At 46.6% G+C, this 26,755-nt stretch overlaps 1 protein-coding gene across 1 annotated transcript in view; it reads right to left on the bottom strand.

Moving 5' to 3' along the window:
• nfasca (neurofascin homolog (chicken) a) overlaps window positions 1-26,755 on the bottom strand; it is a 283,390-nt gene that overhangs the window by 35,109 nt on the left and 221,526 nt on the right. The window contains exons 24-28 of the mRNA XM_059653208.1: window positions 25,842-25,964; window positions 23,490-23,666; window positions 20,943-20,978; window positions 8,095-8,238; window positions 821-940 (exon numbers count right to left, since the gene is read on the bottom strand). Coding sequence (XP_059509191.1) covers window positions 821-940; window positions 8,095-8,238; window positions 20,943-20,978; window positions 23,490-23,666; window positions 25,842-25,964 — 600 coding nt within the window. The remainder of the gene's footprint in view (window positions 1-820; window positions 941-8,094; window positions 8,239-20,942; window positions 20,979-23,489; window positions 23,667-25,841; window positions 25,965-26,755) is intronic.

Below are 26,755 nucleotides of genomic sequence, written 5' to 3' on the forward strand. Positions count from 1 at the left end.
CAGTCTCAACCCTTCCTCAGATTTCTACTCCCTTCTCTTTCCAAGGGACCCTTTTCCTCTTCAGTTTCCAGCCCACTCTAGTGTAACCCTCGGTCCTAACCTTACCCTTTTCCAACCTCCTACTCCCTTGTAATAATCCTGTCCTGAGTCCATTTCTCCCATCCTCTCCATCAAACTCTTCCTATCCAGTATCTCCCACATTCCTGATCAGCCCTTCTTGCTCCTCTCCCTCATCCCGTATCTGCTCTGGTCCTGTTCTCCCTCATAATGCTACTACCCATCACCCACTGTGCCCCCTCACCAGCTCCAGGCGCAGTAACCCTGATCTCTGGAGACACCTCACTCTGCACCAACGACAACCCCCACCACCCACATAGAGGGAGACTGTGAACTTCTGAATGAGCCTTAAACTGTCTACCCCCACTATCTCAAATGAAGACAATCAATGGAGCAGGAAGAGAAGGGCTGAAACCTTTGGCACCTCTCTGGATGGACAATGTCCATTTTCTGATCCCTGATCTCAGTTATACAATGGCTACGCCGGCTGACAGCTATTGGGGCATGTAACGAGTTTTCTGACACAAGTGTTTTCGATACATTCAGAGCTTCACACACAAAGCGCTCCACTTCAGCCTGCCCCCACCCCGTGTCACCCCTTCCCTAGACACTGCTTCTCCTCCTTCCAAAAGTTACTTTTACCCTACAATCTCTTGCCCTCCAGTGTAAGCGTAACGTCTATGCTTAACCTTCTGATCCTCTCCTGAGTCTGTCCTATCCCTCCCCTCACCTGATGTGAACTCGACATTATATCAGTGCTTACTGTGAATGTATTCAACTGTAAACATTGCCATTTCCCTCGGGAAGGTGTGACTCCACGTGATATTGACGGAGTCATTGCCTGCTGACGTAGTGAGATTCCATATTCTACCGTGAGCTTCCACTAAGTAGGCATCAAAAAGAAAGTTACTGGGAGCCCAGTGAAGATACAACAGGGGATGCAACAATCGTTTGGTCCCCAACACCCACCCACTTTGAACATCCTTTCCAATCCATTTCCCCCGGTAGGCAGTCACCGCGTACTCTGGGACGATCACCACTCGAGCAGCAATGAAGACTGTGATAACAAGGTGCGGGGCCTGCTGTGTTCATCCAGCTTGTTATCTCAGACTCCAGCATTGGCAGTTCCTATTATCTCTGAATGAAGACTGATACATGCCTTTATCCTTGGCGAAGTATTTTAAGCATTCAACCACAAAGGGCCTTGTAGTGCGTGGCGGCTCACTTAGAGCATCCAAGTTGCTTTGGCAATGTGCATTTTTACCTGGGCCTATTGACAGTGATAGTAGAGACTCCAACTGCTTCACAAAACACAGCTAACCAGGAATCACTCCCACTGTTACACACTTCCATTTGCAAATGTTAGATGGATTTACAAATTCATAATCAGCCTGTTTGGCTGCATCGTGAGGCAGTTCAGAGAAGGGTCACTAGCATGTACTTGCTATGGACAGATTGCCTTATGAGCAAAGGCTAAACAGGTTGGGACTCTACTCATTGGAGTTTAGAAGAATGAGAGATAATCTCACTGAAACAGATAGGATGACAGGGTAAATGCTGAGAGGATGTTTCCCCTAGACCACAGAGCGTATAGTCTCAGAATGAAGGGGTGCCAATTTAAGATTGAGACGAGCAGACATTGCTACTCTTGGAGGGTTGAAAGTCTTTGGAACTCTGTGCCACAGAGAGCTTGGTGGGGGGAGATAGATTCCTGATCAGGAGGAGAATTAAGGATTACAGGGAAAGGGCAGGAAAGTGGACATTAGGAATGTTGGATCAGCTATGGAATGGCGGTGAAGGCTTGAAGAGCTGAATGGCCTACTCCTGTTCCTATTTCTTTTAGCAGGTCTGTGTCTTGACCATCAAATCCTCGGGGGGATCTGGGTCTCGATGGGAAGACACAATCCATTGTGCCAAGGCCTGCGGTGTATGTGGCTTTGAAATCACTTATTAATTAGACCCATTACCTCTTGGTTACCCTGTAGCTCTGCAATTATTTTAATGCATGCTCTATTCTCCAGTATTGGATCCAACCCTTTTAAGACTCCAGTTGGGGAGAATACAAGGCTATGAGCCACAAACCGATAACAAGATGAGAACAGATAGGTGGCAGGAACTGCCAACGCTGGAGAATCTGATATAACACGTTGTGAAGCTGGATGAACACAGCAGGCCGAGCAGCATTAGAGGACGAGGAAAGCTTGACGTTTCGGATTGGGACCCTTCTCCAGAAAGAATAGATACAGAATAGATAGGTGCTTGATGCCTGGCATTGACACAATGATCCAAAGTGGCTTTGTCCATGCTGTAACAATTCCATGATTCTGTGAGATCAGAACACCTGTGAGGTCTATAAAATCACGAGAGGCATAGATAAGGTAGATAGCCAACAGCTTTTCCCCAGGATATAAGGGTCTAAAACTTGAAGGGGGTAGGTTTAAGGAGACGGAAGTGTAGTGACCCTCAGGCCACAAATGGCCACTTCTCCCTTTAATGGGAGATCAGCCCTGAACAGTGACTTTATTTATATTCAATGTGTTGGTCTATCATGAAACGTGGGTGAAATCTTGTGTCCTGACCTGAAGCAGAAGGTCACTGAATCAGGTGGGGACCACATCAGCATTCTGCCTCCATCACTGTAGCAGTTTATTTCTCCTTTCCACACAAACGGGTAGTTAGTGGCTGAAGAGATAATGGGAACTGTAGATGCTGGAGAATCCAAGATAACCAAGTGTGAAGCTGGATGACCACAGCAGGTCAAGCAGCATCTCAGGAGCACAAAAGCTGATGTTTCGGGCCTCTGATGAAGGGTCTAGGCCCGAAACATCAGCTTTTGTGCTCCTGAGATGCTGCTTGGCCTGCTGTGTTCATCCAGCTTCACAGTTAGTGGCTGGAGGTGACTCGTGCAAATGCCCTCAGCTATAATCAAGGGAGCCTTGGTGGGAGGGTGGGGTGGCAGCTGAGAGCCACTTGCCGCCTCCCTCTGCTGCTGCCACCCACCCCCCAACTCTTTTCCTGTCATCACTCATTCATGCCTGGGTACCTGCTTGATTCTGGGCCCTGGAGTGTGTGTAGTTCTGTAAGCAACTGTTGCGTTCCCAGTCCCACTTCTGAGCTCAAAAGAACTCTGATTGTCATTAGCTTTTGGCAGGAAGGACAGTGCTACCTCTTTTCTACCTCTCCAAATGCCGGGAAAGGTATGCTATTGGTCAATTAAGTGCCTAATTGATACAAAATGCAATTGTCTTTCCTGTAAACAGTTAACACAGTGGATCTCTGAGATAACAAGGTGTAGAGCTGGATGGGCACTTCAGGCTAGGCAGCATCAGAGGAGCAGGAAAGCTGACGTTTTGGGTCTGGACCCTTCTTCTGAAGGGTCAGCTTTCCTGCTCCGCTGATGCTGCCTGGCCTGCTGTGTTCATCCAGCTCCACACCTTGATATGTCAGACTCCAGGATAGGCACTTCCTCACTATCACGCAGTGGCTGTTTGCTGCGTTGTGCACCACAAAACTACCATTAAAACCATTTGGGTCACTAATGTCCTTTGTAGCCTCAAACAGCGTCCCTGAAGTGGCTGAGTAGTTGTAAGGCATTTCAAATATAATTTAGATGGACAATTAATACTGGGCTTGCCAGCATCACACATCTTGGGAACTTCTGAAACGTGGTTTTGAAGCTGAGTTAATAATCTCCAGAACATTCCATCTTTCCTCACAAAAGGAATGCAAGTCAGCAGGGCAACATTTGGCTCTATGATGGAATAGCTTTCTGGTGATTTTTAACTGCTCATTCCTTTATTCTGTCTTATGATGGCTTTCAACATTAGTTAAGGGCATAATGTACCAAAGATTCTACAAAAGAAGTGAGCTGTGGCATTTAACTGATGGAATCCATGTCAGGATTCATGGTGTTGTAGCACTTTTAGGAATAATATCACATTACATTCTGGCTACTGAGAACAGAGAACTCTATACTAGTGCCTGAATTAGGAATTGAGCCATTCAATCATATCAAAACACATTACAATGATCACAATTGGACAGATTAAACAGTGAAGATCATAGCTTGCCTTCAGTTAGGAGGATCAGGAACTGATTTTGTTTTGCTTGGGCGAAACAAATGGTTGTAAATGCTTTCGCTTTCAATTTGCAGACATTCTGGTTGAAGGTACTAGGAGAAATTAACTGGTTAAGAAAAGGTAGGAATTTATAACCTCAGTATGAGCATATTAGCTTGAAAGTTACAGACCAGAAGTGTTCGGTTTGAATATTGCCAAGGTTATTTGAAGCTGAGAAATTTTAAGCTCTGTTGTGTATATATTCAGTGAATAGGTGACCATACTTTCAAGATAGAGAATTGAAAGCATCAGTTAAGTCAAACTTATGGTAAAGAAGGGGAATTTTCTCTGGTGTTTCAGTACTATACAGGGGTGCTGTTGGAATAGGTGGAATATTGTACTTTTAAGGTGGGCTTTGAAATCTTTCAAATTGTGTTACATGTAAATGAATTCATTTGTTTAATTTTATCTTTTCTTGCGCATAATAGATTTCTATTTTATTGTTAAAACAAGATCTGCAGCACTGTGAGCGTAAAAGACCACGCTGTTAAATAAATAAACATGCAATATGATCCATCAACCTAGATTTCTGTCTGAGATCTGATTGTCCAGTAATAACATCCGTTGGGAGTTTACATAACTTACTGTGGGTTGTGAAAATGGCTAGCCAGCACCTTTGAAGAGATAACTTGGGAAGGACAATAATGAAAGCCTTGCCAGCAACATTCGCATCTGCGACATTTTCTGAAGAATTGTTTTAAAGGTCTATACATGCTACAGGTATCCCCCCAGTCTCTGTTGTCAGTTCTGGAAGATAGTGCGATATATATGTTGAATGAGGAGGAGAGCGGTGTGGTTGAAATGATGGAAGCAGCAGAGCTAAGAGTGGGATAGTTTCATAGGCCAAATGGACTCAATCTGGTCTTGCAATTTCCATGATTCTAGAATTAAACCTAATTATTGCTGAAAAGTGACATATCTTGTCAGATATTTTTGTCTTACTTTCTTCAGGACAATTTGCAAGAATACCAATTGAAGGGCAAAAACAACATTTACAGGAAAGTGGGTTCTGATTGGTAGAGGCATTGCCATGGTAAATACACCCATTAATTTTGATTGATGGCCAACTGCCAAATAACTAGGTAGGCTGATTCTGATTGGTCAGGACATTGCCCCCTGAGAAATGAATCAGCAAATATCAATCACTCAATTTTTGGAGTTGAAATAGGCACAGTGTGGGTACATGTTCTTTCTGTTTGCAGAGAACAGAGTGCTGTGCATTAGTAAGTTAGTCCAATTAAAACATATTAACAGAGCTGAAAAGGTCAAATTAGGGACAGTCCCAGTTAACAAGGTACATGGACAAAACAGAGTGTTGCATCCCCCAGGCATTTTCATCAATATCAAATTAATATTACAGCATATTTGAGTGCAAAAGGCAAACAGTTAAAAAACAATTCAGAGTAACAGTGAGTGGAAGAAGCCATGGTATAAATTAACTGTTAGAAAGGAGAAGAGATATTATAAAACACTGGACTCAAAGGCACATTACCCCAGCTCCCTCCACATTCCATGACCCACGGTGTTAACCAGGTACCTCGCTGTATTTTCCATGGTAATTAGCCAAAACATTGCATTGACAATTGGGTTAGCCTAGATTACTGTTGCCACATTCACAACAAGAGAGTGGCAATAAGGTTTGCGAGAGAGTCTTCCGATCTCAACCTCTCCCTTTAATGACAGAGGAACTGGGACAGACATTGAGATGCAGAAGAACATTGGAATCTTTCCTCACAGATGGTAGGCTCCAATTTCCAAGGGAAACGGGAAGGTGGTAGCATGGTGGTTCAAATCACTGAATTTGTAATCCAGAGCTCCGGGTCAATGTTCGGGAAAAATTCTGAGGAAGAGTCACTGGGCCAAAACGCTCACTCAAATTTCTCTCCACTGATGCTGCCAGAGCTGCTGAGCTTTTCCAGAAATTTCTGTTTTTGTTTCTAATGTTCTGGGGACATGGATTTGAATCCTACCTTGGTAGGTGCTGAAATTTGAATTCAATATAAATCTGGAATAAAAAGATAGCTTCAAGGTGATGCAAAAATCCCTCTGATTCATGAATGTCCTTTAGGGAAGGAAATATGTCAATCCTGGCTGGTCTGGTCAACACGGTGGCACAGTGGTTTGCACTGTTGTGTCATAGCACCAGGGACCCAGGTTCGCTTCCAGCCTCGGGCGACTGTCTCTGTGGGGTTTGCACATTTTCCTCATAGCTGCATTGGTTTCCTCCCACAGTCAAAGATGTGCAGGTTAGGTGGATTGCCATATAAGATTATGAAGGGAATAGATAAGGTGAAGGCAGGGAGGTTGTTTCCACTAGCAGGTGAAACTGGGACTAGAGGGCATAGCCTCAAAATAAAGGGAAGCAGATGTAGGACTTAGGTCAGAGGAACTTCTTCACCCAAAGGGATGTGAATCTGTGGAATTCCCTGCCCAGTGAAGTGGTTGAAACTACCTTGCTGAATGTTTTTAAGGCAAGGCTAGATAAATTTTTGAACAGTAAAGGAATTAAGGGTTATAGTGAGTGGGCGGGTAAGTGGCGCTGAGTCTCAAAAAGATCAGCCATGATCTTACTAAATGGCAGGGCAGGCTCGAGGGGCCGGATGGCCTACTCCTGCTCCTAGTTCTTGTGTTCTTATGTTCTTATTCTACATAGCCCACACCATAAAGGGAGTTTTTAATTCATTCACTTGAGGTACATGGGCATTACTGCCTGGGCCCAGCATTTCTCACCCATCCTTAGTTGCCCTTGAGAAGGTGGTGGTGAGCTGCCTTCTAGAACCACTACAGTCCACATGCAGCGGATAAACCCATAGTGCCCTTAGGGGGAGAATTCCAGAATTTTAACCCAGCAACACTGGAGGTACGGTGATATATTTCCAAGTCAGGATGCTGAGTGGCTTGGCATGGAACTTGCAGGGAGTGGTGTTCCCATGCATCTGCTCACTTTGTCCTTCTAGATGGTAGTGTTCGTGGGTTTGGAGGGTGCTGTCTGAGGACCTTTAGAGAATTTGGTGGGTGAGGGTGGGGATGTGGTCAAATGTGACTGCAGTCAAACTGCACCCTTTGCTTTCAACTTGCCAGGATGAACTGCAGATTGAATGTACTCAGCAAGTCAGCCAGAAACATCAATAAAATACTTTTCATCATCCGGGTCAAATTTGCTCCAACAGGTTAGGTGGCATGGGCAAGTATTGGCATGGTTATGGTGGAGTGAATGCCTCAGTTTAACTTTCCCTGGTTTAGGGAGCCCCTGCCAGGAAGCAAACAGAATTCCCTGGCTTAACTCCAGCTAAAACCAGCACAGAAATACATTTCCCTGGGAGATGAAGGTGAGCCGGAGACAATAAAGAATTGAAAGAGCGTTACAATGATTCAGAGGCTTCCTTCCAACATTCTGCCCCAAGAATGTGCAGCCAATGGTGAAGATCTTCTACAAATACAATAATTTGTAAACTCAAAAATCACCAATAAAGCGACTTTATACACTTGAAGCTCAGAGTTAAACAAAAGTCAGTTAATGTTTCCTTGTGTTTGCTGAACAGCGCAGTCTTAAGAGTAATGCTAGACTAGAATATCAACCTGATACCCAATTGTACAAACATTGCATAAAGGTACGGCTGGTGTTAACGATGACACTTGATTAATGTTGACACATAAACAGCAATCCCCAGAAGTCTATTTCAATTACATTAAACAATAAACCTTTAAAAACAGCATTTTGTAGTGAATTGGTTCCCTTACACAATCGCGTCCCACATGGCTCCGTTTCTTTCGGACATTTTGATCAGCTGTGAATATCACTAAAGGAAGATTTTTAATATTTAAAAATGCAACCGATTTGTTGGTGTGCCAATAACTCAGTGGCTCTTTACAATCATCACAGTTAGAAATCTTAGAAGATCCAGGAAAGATTTGATACCATATATATGGGTGCTCGTGACAGCTGGTTGGGCAGACTCAGTGATGATGACAGTCGGGGGAGCAGTGCTGGTTGTGGTAGATACGGTAGTTATGGCGGTGGTCACAGTAGGAGTAGTTGGGACGGGTATGACTCTTGACACGACTAAGAGGAGGGAAAAAGAAAGACAACAGAAATGAACCACCCTAATGCAGGTGGGTTCAGAGAGCCACCGCATCTTCACAGCATTCTCTCCCCTGCCTTCCCCCGATTCCCAGATGCACTGATGGTCCTTAACAATCCTTTGGAGACGGGTAGAGCTGTTGGACACTGTTCAGTTCAGTGATGCAGTGCACTGGAATACCAATGAAAGGTGATGTGGCCATGGGGATGAAAGGAGGAAAACAGGGAAGGACAAATGAAAGAACAATTGATAATCTGCCTCTATATACCGCCTTTCACAAATCTCACAGCAAAGTTCCACAAACAGCAGTAACTGGAGGTTAAATTTGCCAACCCTGCCTCTGGACGTCATGTCTTCCTCTGGCTAACTAGGAAAGAAACACCCTCTTTGTTACACGATTGGATTAATTCTGATTTTCAGTCAGTCCTTCCCCCATATCTCTACCTGGATAGTGAAAGTAAATGAAAAGTACATCATTTGAAAAAAAATGTTCTCCTCAACTTTTGTGCACAGCCACTTTTTGACTGGAAGATTAATCTTCATTTACTGGCGATTACACGGCAATCCTGGATTTAGGATATTTTTTCCGCAGAGGTTCCAAGGTGGGCCCACTGATGGAACTAAACTAAGCTGGCAAAAAAAACTCTCCTAGTTGTGCAAAAACATTGAATGGAGCTGGTGGGCGAAGGAGGACTCAGGCAGCAAATGAAGGAGATAGGCAACATGCTTAGGCTTCAGTCAGTGTTCAAAGCATCCTTACTGAGTGCACACTGCTCTCAACACTGTGTCCCCAGTCCCATTCAAACAATAAGTCACATGAGTGCATCTCGATTTGATTACCGGCTGTTTAGAATCATCACTGCATCGACAACGTGCTCAAAAAAGGGAGATCTGTAACTGCAGATTACAAAATCACTTTGAAGAGGCAGCATCCTTTGCAAGACTCCACACTCAGGTTAAGTTGCACATATTTGTTTGAATGGCTTCAATCTTAATGTAATAATCACTTTGTTCCATTATAGTATAGTGGAGGAGCAATATTGCATACCTCAGACAGAGTTGCAAAATAACCAACCCCAGAACTATATAAGTATGTTATTTTCTTCAAATTAAATGCTCCAATCAAATTTTAAAACATTTCTGTTCAAAGTTGTGATAATTGCCTGCCTTTCTGAAGTTTTTACAAAGGATGCATGTCCCTTTAATTGTTAAAGTTTAATTAAATCCCCTCAAAAAAAACATTGTCCACATCCTGCAAACAGAAGTCTTTTCATATATCAGCAACAGCATGACTGAATTTAGAAATCTTGAGCATGCAGATGAGAGTCAAACATGAATGAGGATAGAAATAGGGTGGAAGGGAGCTTTCAGCAAATCAACTGAGCAATTAACAAAGATTTTTTTTAAAAATCAGGTCATTCCGCAGCCAAAGTGCTGCCATGCCACAGCTTGAAGCCAGACTTTCACTTGTATTTCATCAACACAGCTTTTAAAACAGTGCAGCCAGCTCCTGCCTTATCACCAAGGCTTAGTGTGTAGACATGCACTTGGTCTCTCACACACACACACACACACACACACACATAAGCATAGACAGAATAAAGAAGCCAAATCTTTCACAAGCCAGTGGAAAAAAACACAAGCAGCTTCTGGTTGCTCAGACAAGAGGAAAGTAAATCTATCCAGTTTTTGTTGGGGTCCTCACAAACTGTTCCTCTCTGCCTGGACCCTATAATCAGGGTTCCAGTGATAGCTTTGCAACTGAGGTTAATTATTGTGAGATTGTGATGACATATAACAGTTAGAAACCCAGTCCAACTCATAATGTGCTCCTGCTTTTGCTTTTGCCGACGTTACTGAAATGCTGAGACCTGCCTGCATTTATGTTGGGTAACTGTAAACTTTTTTACTTGTCAAGTTTGGTTACTGGATGTCGCAACAGGACATTGTGAGTGCATCTCGACACTCAGTCCAGTTACACATTTTGGGGCTGGCTTATTCATTAAAGACAGGTCCCAGAGTAAATGACTCATGGGGCTTCAATCAATCTCCAGGAGGAAGCCCCGCCTCACAGAGCTGTCGGCCAATCGAAGGTCAATAGCTCTGTGCTGCCATCAGGAGCAGTGGTTGCTGCCAGTACTGCAGGGGGCTCAGGAGGATAAACGACTGCGGGAAATCTGGAACTCGGGCGTCTGGGATCTTGCGGGGCTTACGTAAGGCCTTGGGGAATATGTGAAGTGGAATAAAGGGGAAGAATTGTGGTCGTGGGGTTTAAGGAGCTGGAAGAAAAAGGGGTAGGCATGAGCTTTCAGTAGGGCAGAGGGAAAGGTGAGGCAGTATATCCCCTCCTCCATTTCACTGGCCTGTACTCTCAGGATCAAACCTGTCAGCACAGGTCTCTCCTGCAAACCCCCCAAAATATATGGCTACATTGTATTACTAACATCCCCCAGACTGGTCCACAAACTTCAGACCAAAGGAATAGTGCTGGAGCACTCAGTCCCAAGTTTTGCACACACACACACACACACACACACACACACGTGCACACACAAATGCATACACGCGTGCACACACATACTCACGTCGACGCATATACACACACTCACACACAAGTGCTTGCACACACACATACATTGACACATACACACTCATGCACTCACACACACACACACACACACGCTCACACACACACACACAGTCAGTGGTTGGTGACTGGTGACGTTGTTTGTCCATTTCTGGTCAAAGTGAGTTGACGTCCCCATTATGAATGTGCCATGCTTTTCATCCCCAACCCATTCTTATGAATCATGAAGTGTAATGGAGGAACAGTCAGTGTACTTAGTGTGTTTAACTTCAGACCCTCTGGTTCTCTAATTGTAACAGACACCACAAGCCAATTTTTATAAAGAAATACTCTTATTTTCTGCAAGTCTTTGGGGTAAGAATGGTGGAATGGGGTGTGGAGGTAGCAGTTACCAAGGAGCCAGTCACGTTGTCCTCTTGACAGCTACTGCAGCTGGCATATTTTACTCTTTCTATTCCATTTAATGAGGGTCTAGGATCTGGTGGCGCACCGGTGTAGCATCCCTATCTCAGAGTCAGGAGATCCAAATTCAAATCCCACCTGCTCCAGAGATGCACAATAACATCACTGATCACATTGTTTAGAAAATATCCATTTTATGAGTGTCTAAAGAAACCAGATCATTCTGTGACTAGTTCTGTTTGTGATAACCAGTGCCCCATGTAGTTCCAATATGAATGCAGAATTGTACAAAGACTGGACCATGTCAGTGGACTTTAGATAAAGTTCAGATGCATAGCTCAATGGATGGGTCTGTGACTATCAAGCAAACAAGAAAGGCTACCCAGTTCCTGGAATATTTTAATGGGAACATGACCAGGCAGAATCGTCGCTGTGAAACTGGGCCTGTAATATTTTGGGTCAATCATAGAACATAGAACTACACAGCACAGAACAGGCCCTTCGGCCCTTCATGTTGTGCTGACTTATTATCCTACTAAGATCAAACTACCCTGCACACCCTACATTAAACTATCACCCATGTGACATCTCAGGTCAGACAATGCATTTTAGGTGTGAGGCCTTGTTTAGAATCTGTGATTTAACTTGCAGACAGACTAGTTTTATGTCCAAAGTAGAAATGTATAAAATGCCTCCCAATCTCGAACCTTGTTCGCAAACAATTCACTGCCTGTACCTCCCGACTGTACTTTACTTCCTCCACCATTAACTACTTAAACTTCTGCTGCTGCTTGGGATCACGTTCGCTCCCTTGTTGAAAATATAGGCGTTTAATGCATGGAGCTGTTGTTGTAAGATGTCTTTCTGTGTGACTGTGTTAAGGTCATCTCTTCAAATAGAAGGAAACCACAAGAATTATAGCAATAAAAACATGGTGAGGGAATGGTGGGGCCAACATTTGGTGCTGACATCAAAAAGCAGTTGTGATGGTCTCCTTACTGAATGCCTGCAGGCTAATCAATTCTAAATGGGCACAGACCCAACACTGCTGTAATCTCGAACTTGCTCAGTGATCGCAGACAGACCACGAGATGGCTGATGTGGGGAATGTAACAGAAGGGCAGGCACGATGGATCAGATACTCTGTTTCCTTCTGTTGTTCCCTTAAGGTCAAAAATGCCACTGGGAGGCATTATATAAATTCCTACTTTGGAAATAAAACTAGTCAGACTCCAAGTTGAATCACAGATTCTAAACAAGGCTCACATCTAAAATGCATTGTCTGACCTGAGATGTCACCTCTGATACACTAATAAAGCCTTTTGTTAACTCCGGGCAGCGACTTGAAAGAAATTTGGGCATTTGCATATTAATCAATTGAAATCTGCATGTTCTTTCTAACCGATTAAAGATTTAACAGCCATCTTATGTTTGTTTGGCACATTTGCATCAGCTGTAAATGAAACCAGATGGATCCAACACACCACGCTTCTACGGACTACCAAAAATTCACAAACCAGGAGCCCCCCTCAGACCCATAGTGTCGCTACCTGGAACACCAACCGACAGATTAGCCAAGGAACTACACCAAAGACTAAAACACCTAGTAGAAGACTCCCACCACTTCATTCGCTCCACCCAAGAATTCCTGAACACCAAAGATACCAAGATAGAAGAGGATGAAATAATGGTCTCCTTTGACGTAACAGCCCTGGACACGTCCATCAAGATCAACCTGGCCAAAGAAACACTGACTACACTATTAGAAGAACAGAAGACACACGCGCCAGACACCACCAACCTCACCAGCAAGGACAACATCATCAAGCCAGTGGACCTATGCCTCACCACCCACTTCACTTTCAATAACAAAACCTACAGACAAACCAACGGTAGACCCATGGGATCTCCGATATCAGGGTTCTTAGCAGAGGCAGTAATGCAGAGACTGGAACAAACAGCTCTGCCAATCATCCAACCCAAACTTTGGGACCGCTATGTGGATGACACCTTTGTCATCACTAAACAAAACAAATTAGAGGAAACATTCAAGACCATCAATAATACCCTTACTGGCATAACATTCACAAAAGAGGAGGAAAACAACAACAAACTGCCATTCCTAGATGTCACAGTAGAGCGAACAGTCAATGGGGAACTTCAAACCAGCGTCTACAGGAAAACAACACATACGGACCAAATACTGAACTACAGGAGCAACCATCCCAACACCCACAAACGAAGCTGCATTAGAACATTATTCCAATGAGCCACCACACACTGCAGCACAGAGGAACTACGCAGAGCAGAGGAAAATCACCTATACAGCATATTCAAAAAGAATGGGTACCCTATGAACACAGTCTGCCGATTTCTCAGCAATAAACCCAAACAGACAAAATGGGCTCAGAAACCAGAACCACTCTCCCCTACATCAAAGACATTTCCGAAATGACTGCCAGACTACTCGGGCCTCTTGGCATCAGGGTAGCCCACAATCCCACCAACACACTAAAACAGCAGCTAATGAACTTAAAAGACCGTATACAGACAACAAATAAAACGAACGTCATCTACAAAATACCTTGCAAGATCTGTGACAAACACTACATTGGACAAACTGGCAGGAAGCTACCCACCAGGATACATGAACATTAACTAGCCACAAAACGACATGACCCACTATCACTCGTATCCTTACACACAGATGAGGAAGGACACCACTTTGATTGGGACAACACATCCATCCCAGGACAAGCCAAACAGAGACACGCACGAGAATTCCTAGAAGCATGGCATTCCAACCGGAACTCCATCAACAAACATTGATTTGGAGCCAATCTACCATCCCCTGAGAAAAAGAACAGGAAATGACATCACCAACACAGGAAATGATATCACCAACCCAAGGAAACCTAACCAGATAAATAGAAAGCGGGACATAACACCAGCGTTTCGTCGGAGGCTCACTAATGATGTTACCTGGAATGGTGACAAAACATCTGGGAACAAACCTTCCAGCTCAGTGAACCAGCTTACATCTCGAACACAATAAAGACCCACTCTCTTGTGGACCGAGAGGACGAGAGTGCTGTCTTGGTGGTGAAAGGAGGACGTCGGGTTGGCTGTGCACCCTTGCGACCAGTGGATCTTAATGCTGGCTTCGGCCTAACGCTGGTTCAGAGGAGCAGCCAACCTGCAACGATGGCTGCGGCAAGTGCTCGTGCCCCAGGTCAGGGGGTCCGGAACACCATCCGTGTTTCTGTAAAGAAGGTGGATGAAGGTGCACCTGTGGACCGCACCTTCTTCGTGAAGAGGGTCCTGTTGGACTGTTGTGGGTTTGCTGCTGCGGACATTTACTGCCTGCAGGATTTCCCCGGAGGAGGTTTTTACGATGTGACCTTCCGGAGTGCCAAGCTTTGCGAGCGCTTCCTGGAGGTTTTCAAGGAGAAAGGAGGTGAGGGCCCCCTCTCTGTATTGACCGCTGTCCCACTGTTTGTGATGCCAGCACAGAGGAGCCGTATGGTGACTGTACACATGTACAACCCGCATGTGCCAGCAGTTGATGTCCTGACCTTCCTCGGAAGGTATGTGAAGGTGGAAGGGGACCTAACTGACATCGTGGACCCCTTTGGCATCTGGACGAGTAAGAGGCAGGTCAAGGTGACGCTGAGGATGGGCGCAGACGGGAATGTCGCACACCCACCGTCCAGCTTCGCGATTGGCGGGAGCAGGGGCTACCTGACCTATGCAGGGCAACCTAAAGTCTGCCATGCCTGTGGTAGGTCAGGTCACATGGCGGCCGACTGCAAAGCCACCATCTGCAGGAACTGCAGGGAGGAGGGACACCTTGCAAAGGATTGCCCACGAGAGAGAAGCTGCAACCTTTGTGGGGAAGCGGGCCACCTCTATAGGGCATGCCCGCGGCGGGGTGCCACCTACGCCCAGGTCGCCGGCAGGGGAAATGCGGGGCCAGCCCCCCCGGAGGAGAGGAAGGCACCAGGGCCCAGCAAGGACCCCACTAATGTGCAGGAGGGCCCAGCCCTGCAGGATGGGCCCGAGGCCAGCAAAGCGTCCCTGCAGGCTCCGATCCCCCCCGACAACCCGGAGCCAATGGAGGCGGCGACAGGTGACCCAGGGGAGTGGACAACAGTCCGGAAAGCGAGGAGGAAGGTGCGTCAACGGGCCCAGGAACCGCAACAATCAGGCGGGAAGAGGCAGCTACAGGGGGGCTATAAGAGCTCCTCTGTCGAGGAGGATTCGGAGAGGGCCCACCCGAAGCAGAAGTTAAAGGTCTCGAGGGGGAAGGAAAGCAGCACCCCGCTTCCAGGTGATGGGAGGCGTCCTGAGGCTCCCTCCGACACCCAGTCAAGTGCCGCTGGAGCACTGGAGGGCCTCCCGGAACTTCCAGGCGGGAAGGAGGAAACAGCACGTCCCCAGCCTGACCCAGAGCCGGACCCTCCTGCCTCCGCACCCCTGACGGGGGGGTGCCACCCGGAAGGCAGCACGGACGGTTTCCTGAGCCCAGAGAGTGTCCAGCAGTTAGCCCGGGCAATGGGCATGAAGGGACAGATGGAGGGGCTGGACCTTGGACTTGGGGAGGGTACTGCGGTCACTGCCCACAATGGGAGTACGAGTTGCGAGCATTAATGTGCGCAGCGTCAAGTCAACCGCGAGATGTGTGTCCACGTTGGCCTACCTGACCACCGTCAAGTCGGACCTCCTGTTTCTGCAGGAGTGCGGGATACCGCACCTCGGCAGTTACGGGAAATGGTCCGGCGCCTGGACCTGTGGGCCTTCGATCTGGTCGGGGGGTAACGACTGTCGCTCCTCGGGCCTGGCTATTCTGCTGCGGGGGCACAACTTCACCATCTCTCAAGTTCAGGAGGTGGTGGGGAGGCGCCTCCTAGTGGCTGACATCACCTACAGGAATGCTCCCCTGAGGCTGATCAACGTGTGCGCCCCAGCGGTACGGAGTGAGCGGTTGGCTGTCCTGCAGCGGCTTCCACCCCTGCTGGCTACGTCCAGGCCGGTCATCCTAGGCGGAGACTTCAACTGCATCATCGATGCAGATGGAAGATCCGGCGTGGGGACAGCTGCTGGGGGGTGTCAACTGGACGTCACGTCCAGATTCCTGATGGGCACGGTGAAGGACGCCAAGCTGCTCGATGCCTTCAGCAACCCTGCAGATGGAGCGCAGCAGAGGTACACCTGGTCGCGGCCAGACGGGTCTATCCGCTCAAGGATAGACTTCCTGTTTGTGTCACGGACGTTCTCGGTCAGGTCCACCAGCGTCGAGCCGGTGTTCTTCTCTGACCACTGCCTCCTGTTGGCTGACTGTCACTTACAGGACGACCAGCCGGCCGGCAAGGGGACGCGGAAGCTCAACACGACTCTGTTGACCCCAGAGAACGCCGAGGAGCTTAAGAGGGAGTACGCCGGTTGGAGAACCGTGAAACCCCTCTTTGAGTCTCCAGGCGACTGGTGGGAGATGGTGAAGGAGAACATCAAGAGGTTCTTTGTCCTCAAGGGTGTTCAGAAGGCAAGAGAGAGGCGGGGAAAGCTGTCGCGACTCCAGAAAAGGGTGCAGAACCTGCTCCTTCTGCAGTTGATGGGGGTCGATGTCACGGAGGACCTCCGCGAGGTGAGGGGCCAGCAAGCCTCGCTCTTCGCCGCGGAGGCCTCCAGGATAATCTTCCAGTCCAGGGTCCGCTCTGTGGAGCAGGACGAGACGAGCTCGCGTTTCTTCTTTCAGAAGGTGCACAAAGAGAGCTCTGTGCTTAGCTGGCTGAAGGAGGACGACGGCTCGGTGACGTCGTCTCGGCCCGACGTTTTGAGGATCAGCAGATCCTTCTATGCCGGACTGTACGACACGAAGCCCACGGACAGCACGGCCTCCGAGTCGTTCCTGTCGTCTATCACGGAGGTCTTAGACGACGGCACGAGGGAGTGGCTGGACCGGCCGATATCCCTGGACGAGCTGGCCAGAGCCCTCAAGGCCTTGCAGAGGAATAGGACTCCCGGAAGTGACGGCTTACCGGTCGAGCTGTATTCTGCTCTGTGGGGCCTGGTCGGCCAGGACCTGCTGGAGGTGTACGATAGTGCGCTTCGGGCAGGGGAAACGCGCAAGTCCATGAGGAAGGGCATCATCACCCTCATTTACAAGATGAAGGGGGAGAGGGAAGAAATTAAGAATTGGCGTCCCATTTCACTTTTGAACGTGGACTACAAAATCCTGGCCAAGGTCATTGCCAACCGGGTCAGGTCTGTCCTGGAGTCAGTGATTCACCCTGACCAAACCTGTGCTGTGCCGGGCAGGAAGATCGCTGAGAGCCTCGCGCTAATCAGGGATATGATTGCCTACGTACAGGACAGGCGGGTGGACACCTGCCTCGTCAGCCTGGACCAGGAGAAGGCCTTCGACAGGGTCTCTCATGCTTACATGAGGGATGTCCTCTCCAAATTGGGGTTCGGGGAGGGCATCCGCAATTGGATCCGGCTGCTCTACGCCAACATCGTTAGCGCAGTCTCGATCAACGGGTGGGAATCAGACAGTTTTCCTGTTAGATCTGGAGTCAGGCAGGGCTGTCCGCTCTCTCCTGCCTTGTTCGTGTGCTGTGTGGAGCCCTTCGCCGCCTCCATCAGGAAGGACGTGAGCCTGAAGGGCGTGACTATCCCAGGCAGCGGAGGCCTTCAGGTCAAGACCTCCCTGTACATGGATGATGTCGCCGTCTTCTGCACCGATCGTCGGTCGGTGAGTAGGCTGTTGGACATCTGCGGCCAGTTTGAACTGGCCTCGGGTGCCAAAATCAATAGGGGTAAGAGCGAGGTCATGTTCTTCGGGAACTGGGACGACCGCTCCTTCATCCCCTTCACCGTCAGGATAGACTACCTGAAGGTGCTGGGTGTTTGGTTTGGTGGAGCTGGGGCATGCACTAAGACTTGGGAGGAGTGTATCGCCAAATTTAAGCAGAAGCTGGGCAGGTGGACGCTCCGGTCCCTCTCCATCGCGGGTAAGAACCTGGTTGTCAGGTGCGAGGGGCTTTCGGTACTGTTGTATGTGGCGCAGGCCTGGCCTATTACCTGGACCTGCGCCGCTGCAGTCACCCGGGCCATCTTCCACTTCATTTGGGGGTCGAGGATGGACCGGGTCCGCAGAGACACCATGTACAAAGACCTGGAAAATGGGGGAAAGGACGTACCGAACGCCACCCTCGCCCTGATGGCTACCTTTCTGTGTGGCTGCCTCAAGCTGTGCGTAGATCCTCAGTACGCAAACACCAAGTGTCACTACTTACTGAGGTTCTACCTGTCCCCGGTGTTGCGAAGGATGGGCCTGGCCTCGTTGCCGCGGAACGCTCCGAGTAGTTGGACCATTCCGTACCACCTGTCCTTCGTGGAGAAATTTTTGAAAGGAAACACCTTTGACCACAAGGCCGTCAGGCAGTGGTCAGCACGTAGTATCCTCAGGACCCTTCGGGAAAAGGAGAGGGTGGATCCCGTCGTGTGGTTCCCCATGCAGACTGCCAAAGTCGTTTGGCAGAATGCCTCATCGCCAAAACTTTCAAACAAGCACAAGGACATTGCTTGGCTGGCGGTGAGAGGGGCTCTGCCAGTGAGATCCTTTATGCATGCCCGGAATCTCTGCACCACCGCACGCTGCCCTCGAGGTGGCTGCGGGGGGGACGAGACTGTTGATCGCCTCCTTCTGGAGTGTGCCTATGCGCAGGAGGTCTGGAGGGGGATGCAGTGGTATTTGTCGAGGTTCGTCCCGAGCAGCTCCGTGACGCGGGACTCCGTGCTCTACGGGCTGTTTCCGGGGACGCACACCGAGACCAACATCAACTGCGCCTGGAGGACCATCAATGCGGTGAAAGACACTCTTTGGTCTGCCCACAACTTGCTGGTCTGCCAGCTGAAAGAACTGACCCCGACCGAGTGTTGCAGACTGGCGCACTCCAAGGTCCAGGGCTACGTGCTGAGGGACGCGCTAAAGCTTGGGGCAGCCGCCGCCAAGGCGCGGTGGGGAAAGACCACCGTATGAGCCCCCTCGTCCAGAAAAGGGAAAAGAATCCTATCTGGTAACTGGGCCCAGCTGGCGCCTTCCCCAACTGGTCAGGGGGCCAACTGGGACTGTGCGGGGTGACGACTGCCGGGGCGGTTTCTTTGCTTTGTTTTTTTTCTTTTTTTCTCTGTTTTGTTTTTTTTTTCCTTTTGTTGGTGTACGTACCCCCTGGGTAACCCGGAGTGGCTTGCATGACTGGGTAGGTGTATAAATGTTTTATTTTTTGTACATTCTACGAATAAAGTATATTTTTTCAAATTAAAATAAAAGTGACGAAACGTCTGAAAACTAACCTTCCAGCTTAGCGAGCAAACTCACATCCAGAACCTCAACCTGAGCTACAAACCTTCTCAAAACTCGCTAGCATCAGCTGTAAGCCCCTTTCATCTTTTACTTATAAATTCTGTGTCTGATGTGTCCTCTCTCACTAACAGCTGGGAGTAGGAGCGAGCCTCTGCAAGCTTGTGTTTTTAAATAAACCCGTTGGACAATAACCTGGAATCGTGTGATTTTTGACCATGTCTACCCCAGTCCAACACTGGCACCTCTACACATTGTTCCTTTGGGGCATTCCTCTGAGGTGGGATTGATGAGCGATTGTGGAGGTAGCAGAGAGAATCGCTGAACCTGACCTGGGGACTCTTGGTGTTAACATTGGACACGCGGTGTGTAAAATCCTTCCCTTATCATCGGTCACAGTCCTTCACCTTGAACTACTCAGACAGAGCCACTCAAATTATCAATCACATGCAATCCCTGCTGCAGATCCATCCCTCCGGGAACTTCAGCATGAAGAAAATCTTGTGACAAAGAACTCCTAGAAACCTCCAGGTCCCTGTGCTGACAAGGAGTTCTTACAGACTTTCCTATCACCCAATGTTACTGCATAGCCTTTCCTCACAGAACTGTACTAAGTCTACACTAGCTGCAGTCCATGTGGACAGATTGGCATTTTTGTTGCTCTTTTACTGAAGGGAGGATTAGGGCGAATCGTGAACAGATATTTTTTAATTGACTAGCTCAGAGATATTATTATACACCTCGAGAGGAGATGGGATTTGAACCCAGGCCTGCTGGCTCAGAGGTTAGGGTACTACCAATGCACCAAGTGGACTTGCATAATGTTTAATGAAGACAGGGTATATATAATGAAGCTGGGGCAAGCAATGATGATGTACATACAGAGCTTGAGCATAGACAGTCAGTGTAGCCCAGTTATAATATACACTGTGTAGGCAATCCCCTGGAATTTATTCTCTGCTCTTGGAAGGTAACACTGCTGCACAAAAAATGTCAAGTCTTTCTCTTGCAAATGTGATGCAAGGGGGGCCAACAGGATTTCGAAAGCCGAATGTTTACCAACCACATAGAAAATTGCTTACAGTATATATTATAACATAGATAGCAGATACTGAGAAGTGAGTTTAAGGCTCTAATCAAACACAAGACCTCAAACATTATTGACAAGTCTGGGTGAACTTTATTTGTCTTGATTCCCAAATGCCGCACTCTCAGTTTAGAGCCTTGCACTCTGTACTTTCTCCGGTATCCGTTTCTCTAGTAATGAACACAGTGCTCATTTTAACTTATAAGCGGTCTCCTTTATCTCCCCCATCCCATTCTCCCATTACCTCCAATTGTTATTGCAATCTCAGGAGTAGGAGTGACTTCAGAGAGAAAGGCAAAGAGGGAAGAAAGGAAGGAAAAAATAGAAGACTACAGATTAAAAAGATAACAAGCACATACAGTCATGGAAACGAAAGGTGAAGATTGAATCATTATCTTGCCAATAGCTCAGTATTTATTCACCTCATTGTAATGGACGTTCACTGCACTGTATTTTGCAAACCCACAGTATTATATAACATTTGCTTTGACTGATATTTCCCATAACCAATTGTAAATGGCCAATCAATATATTTTCAGTGATCGTTTCAGAGTCCTTCAGGGTATATGCGCAACACTGATTATCACCACGAACAGAAATACTAGACCAGGAATGCAGTACCAGCATCCCAAACACGTATCACAAAAATAGCCTGTGTATTTTACAGTAAGTCCTGGTGCTCATTGGGAGAGCTGGTGCAGATGTATGGGCTGAATGGCCTCCTTCTGTACCTTCTGTGAAATCTAATCATGTTAGACAGATTTTATCACAACTATGATATGCTTTTACAGTTTGCTTATCCAAAAACCCTGCTTAGATTGAAGGCAGTAACACAGTTTCAAGTCCTTTATACTACACATGAATTTTCCGAATTGCTTGATTGGATTCCAGCCAGGATTTCTGTCATTCTACAGTTAAAACATCTGAATTAGGTTCACTCATAGTCTTTAATTTATTACCAGATATTGATTAAATAGTGCTACAATCATTGGTATTGGAGATTGCTGAACATTTCTAATTCCTCTACCAGCTCTGAGGAGGCTAAAATGACCAAAAGTTGATATTCATGCTCTAGACGGGTTTGAAAGTCTACATCTAACCTGCTCCAAACTGGATTCAATCTCAGCAACTTCTTGGAGATGGCTATAACATAGACATGCTGACCTCACTTAGTAACTGTCAACTGGCCTGGTAAGAGGTGAAATCTTTGTGGCCCTTACACGGCTGGGGTCAGAGGATGGTGTTGAATACAGAAAGGCATCACTCCATGCTTGTCCTGCCAAGACTGGAGGCCAATATCATATGAGTTAGATGTGGCTGGTCCCCAGAAGGACACAAACAGCTCTACTGTAGCATTTGTAAAATCAGGAAAATCGGAACTCGAACAAATACTATAATAGACATGGGAGCACTCAAATGGCACAGAGGTAGTGCTCCTACCTCTAGATCAAGAAGCCACGTGCCTCCAGAGGTGCATCATAACATTCCTGAACAGGTTGATTAGAAAATATCTACTCTCTGGCATCCGGTAATAGAAACAGCTCTTGTAGCATGGAGGTAGCGTCCCTCCCTCTGAATCAGAAGGTGTGAACTCAAATCCTACCTGTTCCGTGGGTGTACCATAATATGTCTTAACAGGTTGATTAGAATTGCCTATAACATACCGGGCGATATTGGCACAGGACTAACAACACGAGATAAATAGATCAAAGACCCAACTGGTTCTTTTTGACTGGTGCAGACTCGATGAGCCTTTTTCTTAGTTATAGGTTCTATGGCGCTATGAAAGAAGCCAAACTGGAATTGCTGATCTCAATCCACATGCCTTGGTGCCATTTGAAATCTGTTTAATCCTGTTCAAACTGACACAAAGCTGTTTTTATTTACATCAGTAAAACGGGACCCTTAATAAAAGCAGGATGGACATCTTTATTGGGATAAAAGGAAGGATGTAAGTCCATCGGATTTTGGGATCACAAAAGCTCTCTGAAAATTACTTGGCGAATGGTCACATTCTGCATTAACTGTACAGTAAAAGGCAATATTGTTTTATCTGTTACACCAGTTTACTCCGTACATCCACATTAATATACATGGAGCAACACACAGGCTGTACAGAACTAACTGAGAGTGAACCCTTTTCTCCCTCACCTGGACAGATGTACATAGTTACTCACTTGAATGACTGGTCCCTGTGCCCTGACAGGTTGTAGTCAGTCAGCTGAGTAAAACCAGATTTGAAGCCCGAGAAGTTTCAAATGTTAGCTCCACCAGTGTTTCTTTTAAAATTAATGTTACCTTTAGTGCGGGTCACAGTCACAAACCAGCAGGGCTGAAATCTAAATAGAAAAGGCAATTCTAGAGTTACAGAATGTGATCCTAAAACCTGCTGTTCTTATTAGAAAGTCTCGAAGCAATAACTTAGTAACTACGGGTAGGGAGGGACCATGCCATTGCACATAGCGTACAAAGCACGAAGTACAAAAGGTCCATTTAAAATGTGGGACAGGTCAGAGCTGTGTATGTGTGGATGGATTGTAACAGCACAAATGGAGCACAGTACCCCATTGTTTGGGCTGTCTGGCGTTATCGGGACTTTTTCTGTTTCTGCCTTACTACAAACTAGTTTTGGATTAAAGATGTGACCAGCTTCTTGCACAAGACTCAATCTGCTATCGCTCAGACAAAATCTGCTTTTTTGTTTGCTCAGGAAGCGTACCCTTTCAGAATCTCTTGCGATTTTGGACCGTGGCCCGATCAATGTGAAGCATTCTCCCCCACCCCCTCTTACCTTCGTTTTCAAAGTCAGGCGAATCCAGTACAATCGCTTCTCCGAGTCCTTGGCGGGTTTGAGCGAAGACATAGAACCTGTATTTGGTGTTTGCATCAACCCTCTCCAACGTGTAACTGGTCACATCAGGCCCAAGCCTGGGAATGGTGGAATTGCGTCTTGACCGTGAACCAGTCACTTTGGGAGAAAATAAAAGAAACTATGTTAAATTCAAAGTCCAGATCAAAAGACAACTGCTAGAGCAGAAGACTCAAGAGCAGAAGGAGGCCATTTTGCTGCACCATGCAATGAGGTCAAAGCTGATTGGATAATCCTCAATGCCACTTTCCTGCCTTTTCATCATAACCCTCCATTCCCTTTCTGAATAAAAATCTGGCTGCCTTGACCTTGAATATTGTTGATGACTGCTCTCTGCAGTAAATAATTCTACAGATTCACTACCATTTGAAAGAAGGAATTCTTTCCCATCTTTTATTTAAATGTGTGATCTTTTATTCTGAGATGATGGCTCTGGTCCAAGACTTACTCACAAGGGGGAACCAACTCTTCAAACACTAACTCATTCCTATTGATATCACGGTGAAGTGGATCATCAGCGCCTCCTTATCACCTCAGGTCAAGGCCCTGAGCACCAGCTTGTGCAAGCTCCCCTCCAAGCCACGCCCAGTCTGACCCACCAAATTCCAGGTTCTGAGGAAGGGTCACCGGGCCTGAAACGTTAACTCTGTTTTCTCCTTCACAGATGCTGTCAGACCTGCTGAGCTTTTCCAGCAACTTTTTGTTCCTGATTTACAGCATCCACAGTTCTTTTGTTTTTTATTTAGTATTTACCTCTCTATCAGATTCCAGTCCCACATCAATGTGGTTGATTCTTAAAGGCCACCTAAAATGGCCTGACACCTTCACTGATTTCAATCAAACTTTCTCAGGACTACTGCGGATGGAGAACAGTGGTCAGCATGGCTGATGATGGCGACACCCTGACAATATATTTGAAAATTCATGTCTATTCCATTATTTTGATTTGGAGCTATGTCACCACTAACACTAACCCTTCACTTTCAAAATCCTGGAATTGCCTTGCCATTAGTGCTATGGTACGCTACAGATTCTGTGAATTCAAGAGAAGTCTCAAGGGTAATTAGTGAAGGGCGGCACGGTGGCTCAGTGGTTAGCACTGCAGCCTCACAGCATCAGGGACCCGGGTTCGATTCCAGCCTCAGGCAACTGTCTGTGCGGAGTTTGCACATTCTCCCCGTGTCTGCGTGGGTTTACTCTGGGTTCTCCGGTTTCCTCCCACAGTCCAAAGACGTGCAGGCTGGGTGATTGACCACATTAAATAGCCTGTAGTGTTCAGGGGTGTGTGGGTTATAGGGGAATGGGTCTGGGTGGGAAGCTCCAAAGGGCGGTGTGGACTTGTTGGGCCAAAGGGCCTGTTTCCACAGTGTAGGGAATCTAATCTAAGGGCAGCTGGCCTTACTGGTGATGTTCATCCATGAACGCATGAAGAAACCCTCACACCAAATTTGCTACACATCAGCATTGTGCCATGATGAAAGAAAGGACAAACAACTTCAATCACATTTTCATGACGCATCTCAAAGTGCTTTGCATCCAACGATGTACTTTTTGAAGTGATGTCACTTTTTGTCATATAGGAGATGAAGCAGCCAATTTATGCACAGCATGTGCCCTTGGTCCTGTCGCCAATGTTACACGTCAATACTTGTTGCTTGTTTAGCGGCTCTCCTCCTATTTGCTGCTATGGCATTTGACTCACTGCTTGCACTGCCGTTACAAAATCAATGCCATCACATCGTCTGTCCCCACTGCCACTACCTATTAATGCCGATTGATGCTGTACTGTTCCCACTCACCATTCTTTTGATGCTAGCTGTCTGCGTTCTAAATCCAGCCTGTACAATCGGCACTATGAGAACAGAGGTATCCCAGCCAAGGACAAAACTGCAGTATTGCTAAATTCTTCCGCGGACTCCATATCTCTCACCCTCTCGGGGTCTTCTCTTTCAGCTTCTCCAATTGACCCTACTGTCCAAAGCTGAACATCAACAGTTGAGACAGATTTAGAGATTACTGTAATGGAGATGAAAGGAACTCTCCTTCATGGATGATCGCTCTGTCTTGTTTCCAAGGCAGCAAATAGATCACCGCACTCTGACACCCACTAGTGACAGCTAACATTCTATAGTGCGTAGCCTCTGTAATTAAATTGTGTGTGTTGTGTGTTAAAGCTCTGTCCACAATATGATGACAACTTTGTGACAATGAAGGCCAGGATATTCATTCATTCAGCTTTACATTGCTGGATCAGGCAGTCCTCACGATACATACATGGGTGGTACATGATCACATAGCCGGTGATGATTCCGTTTGGATCACGGGGAGGACCCCACTGCAATGTAATGCTCTCCAAGTCTGGCTGTCGGATTCTGAGGTGACTCGGTTTTCCAGGAACTGTGAGAGAAAGAGGACAGGTAATGGCAATTCAGGATGCATTTGTGACAAACATAACTATCACTAAAAGAGGAACTGTTACTGCAAACATCCAGTGTTGTCAGCAAAAATCAGAAAAAACTCTTGCATTCTTGTGCTAATATTCACAAGTCTCTATGACTGGACACTTAAGATCAGTGAAAGAAGACTGGCAGCCCTTTGCAGTTAATTCCTCCTGGCACATTTCAGACATTGTTCTGTCATTTTTATTGCTTCACAGTGGATTAAAGATTCAAAAGTTCCCTTTGAAAGATGCATGAGTTAAAAATAACAGAGTTGAACTACCTTGTGATAAACTTTTGTTCTCCCTATTGGAATGATAAGTAGGGAAAGTAGCTTAAATTCACAGGATGGTGATCAATCAGGTTTGGTTTCTTTCCTGGGTAATATAACTGGCCCAGACTTTGCTGGAACAATAATGGTGAGTTTAATTGTGTATGTCAATATTCATGTGTAACTAACACAGACAGCTGTGATCAGTTAGATGTGGCCCACAAATCACAACTCACTACGATTTGCGAGGCAGGTCATCTTTGCTCAATGATGGACCTTGTGAAAATGGGAATTCAACCTCATTCTGTCATCCTGCCCAAATGAGTGCCAGGAAATTTGTAGCATTAAATAAAACTCACTATAGAAAGTTAGGACTGGTATTTAATAGCACAAAGGGTATTTTCTAAAAGAAAGTAATTTATATTTCAGGAAGTTCCCCATCTCAAAAGGGAATGATGAAAATGTGAATGGTCATGTCA

This window comes from Stegostoma tigrinum, chromosome 21 (genome assembly GCF_030684315.1).
Source record: "Stegostoma tigrinum isolate sSteTig4 chromosome 21, sSteTig4.hap1, whole genome shotgun sequence".
Taxonomy (NCBI): Eukaryota; Metazoa; Chordata; class Chondrichthyes; order Orectolobiformes; family Stegostomatidae; genus Stegostoma; species Stegostoma tigrinum.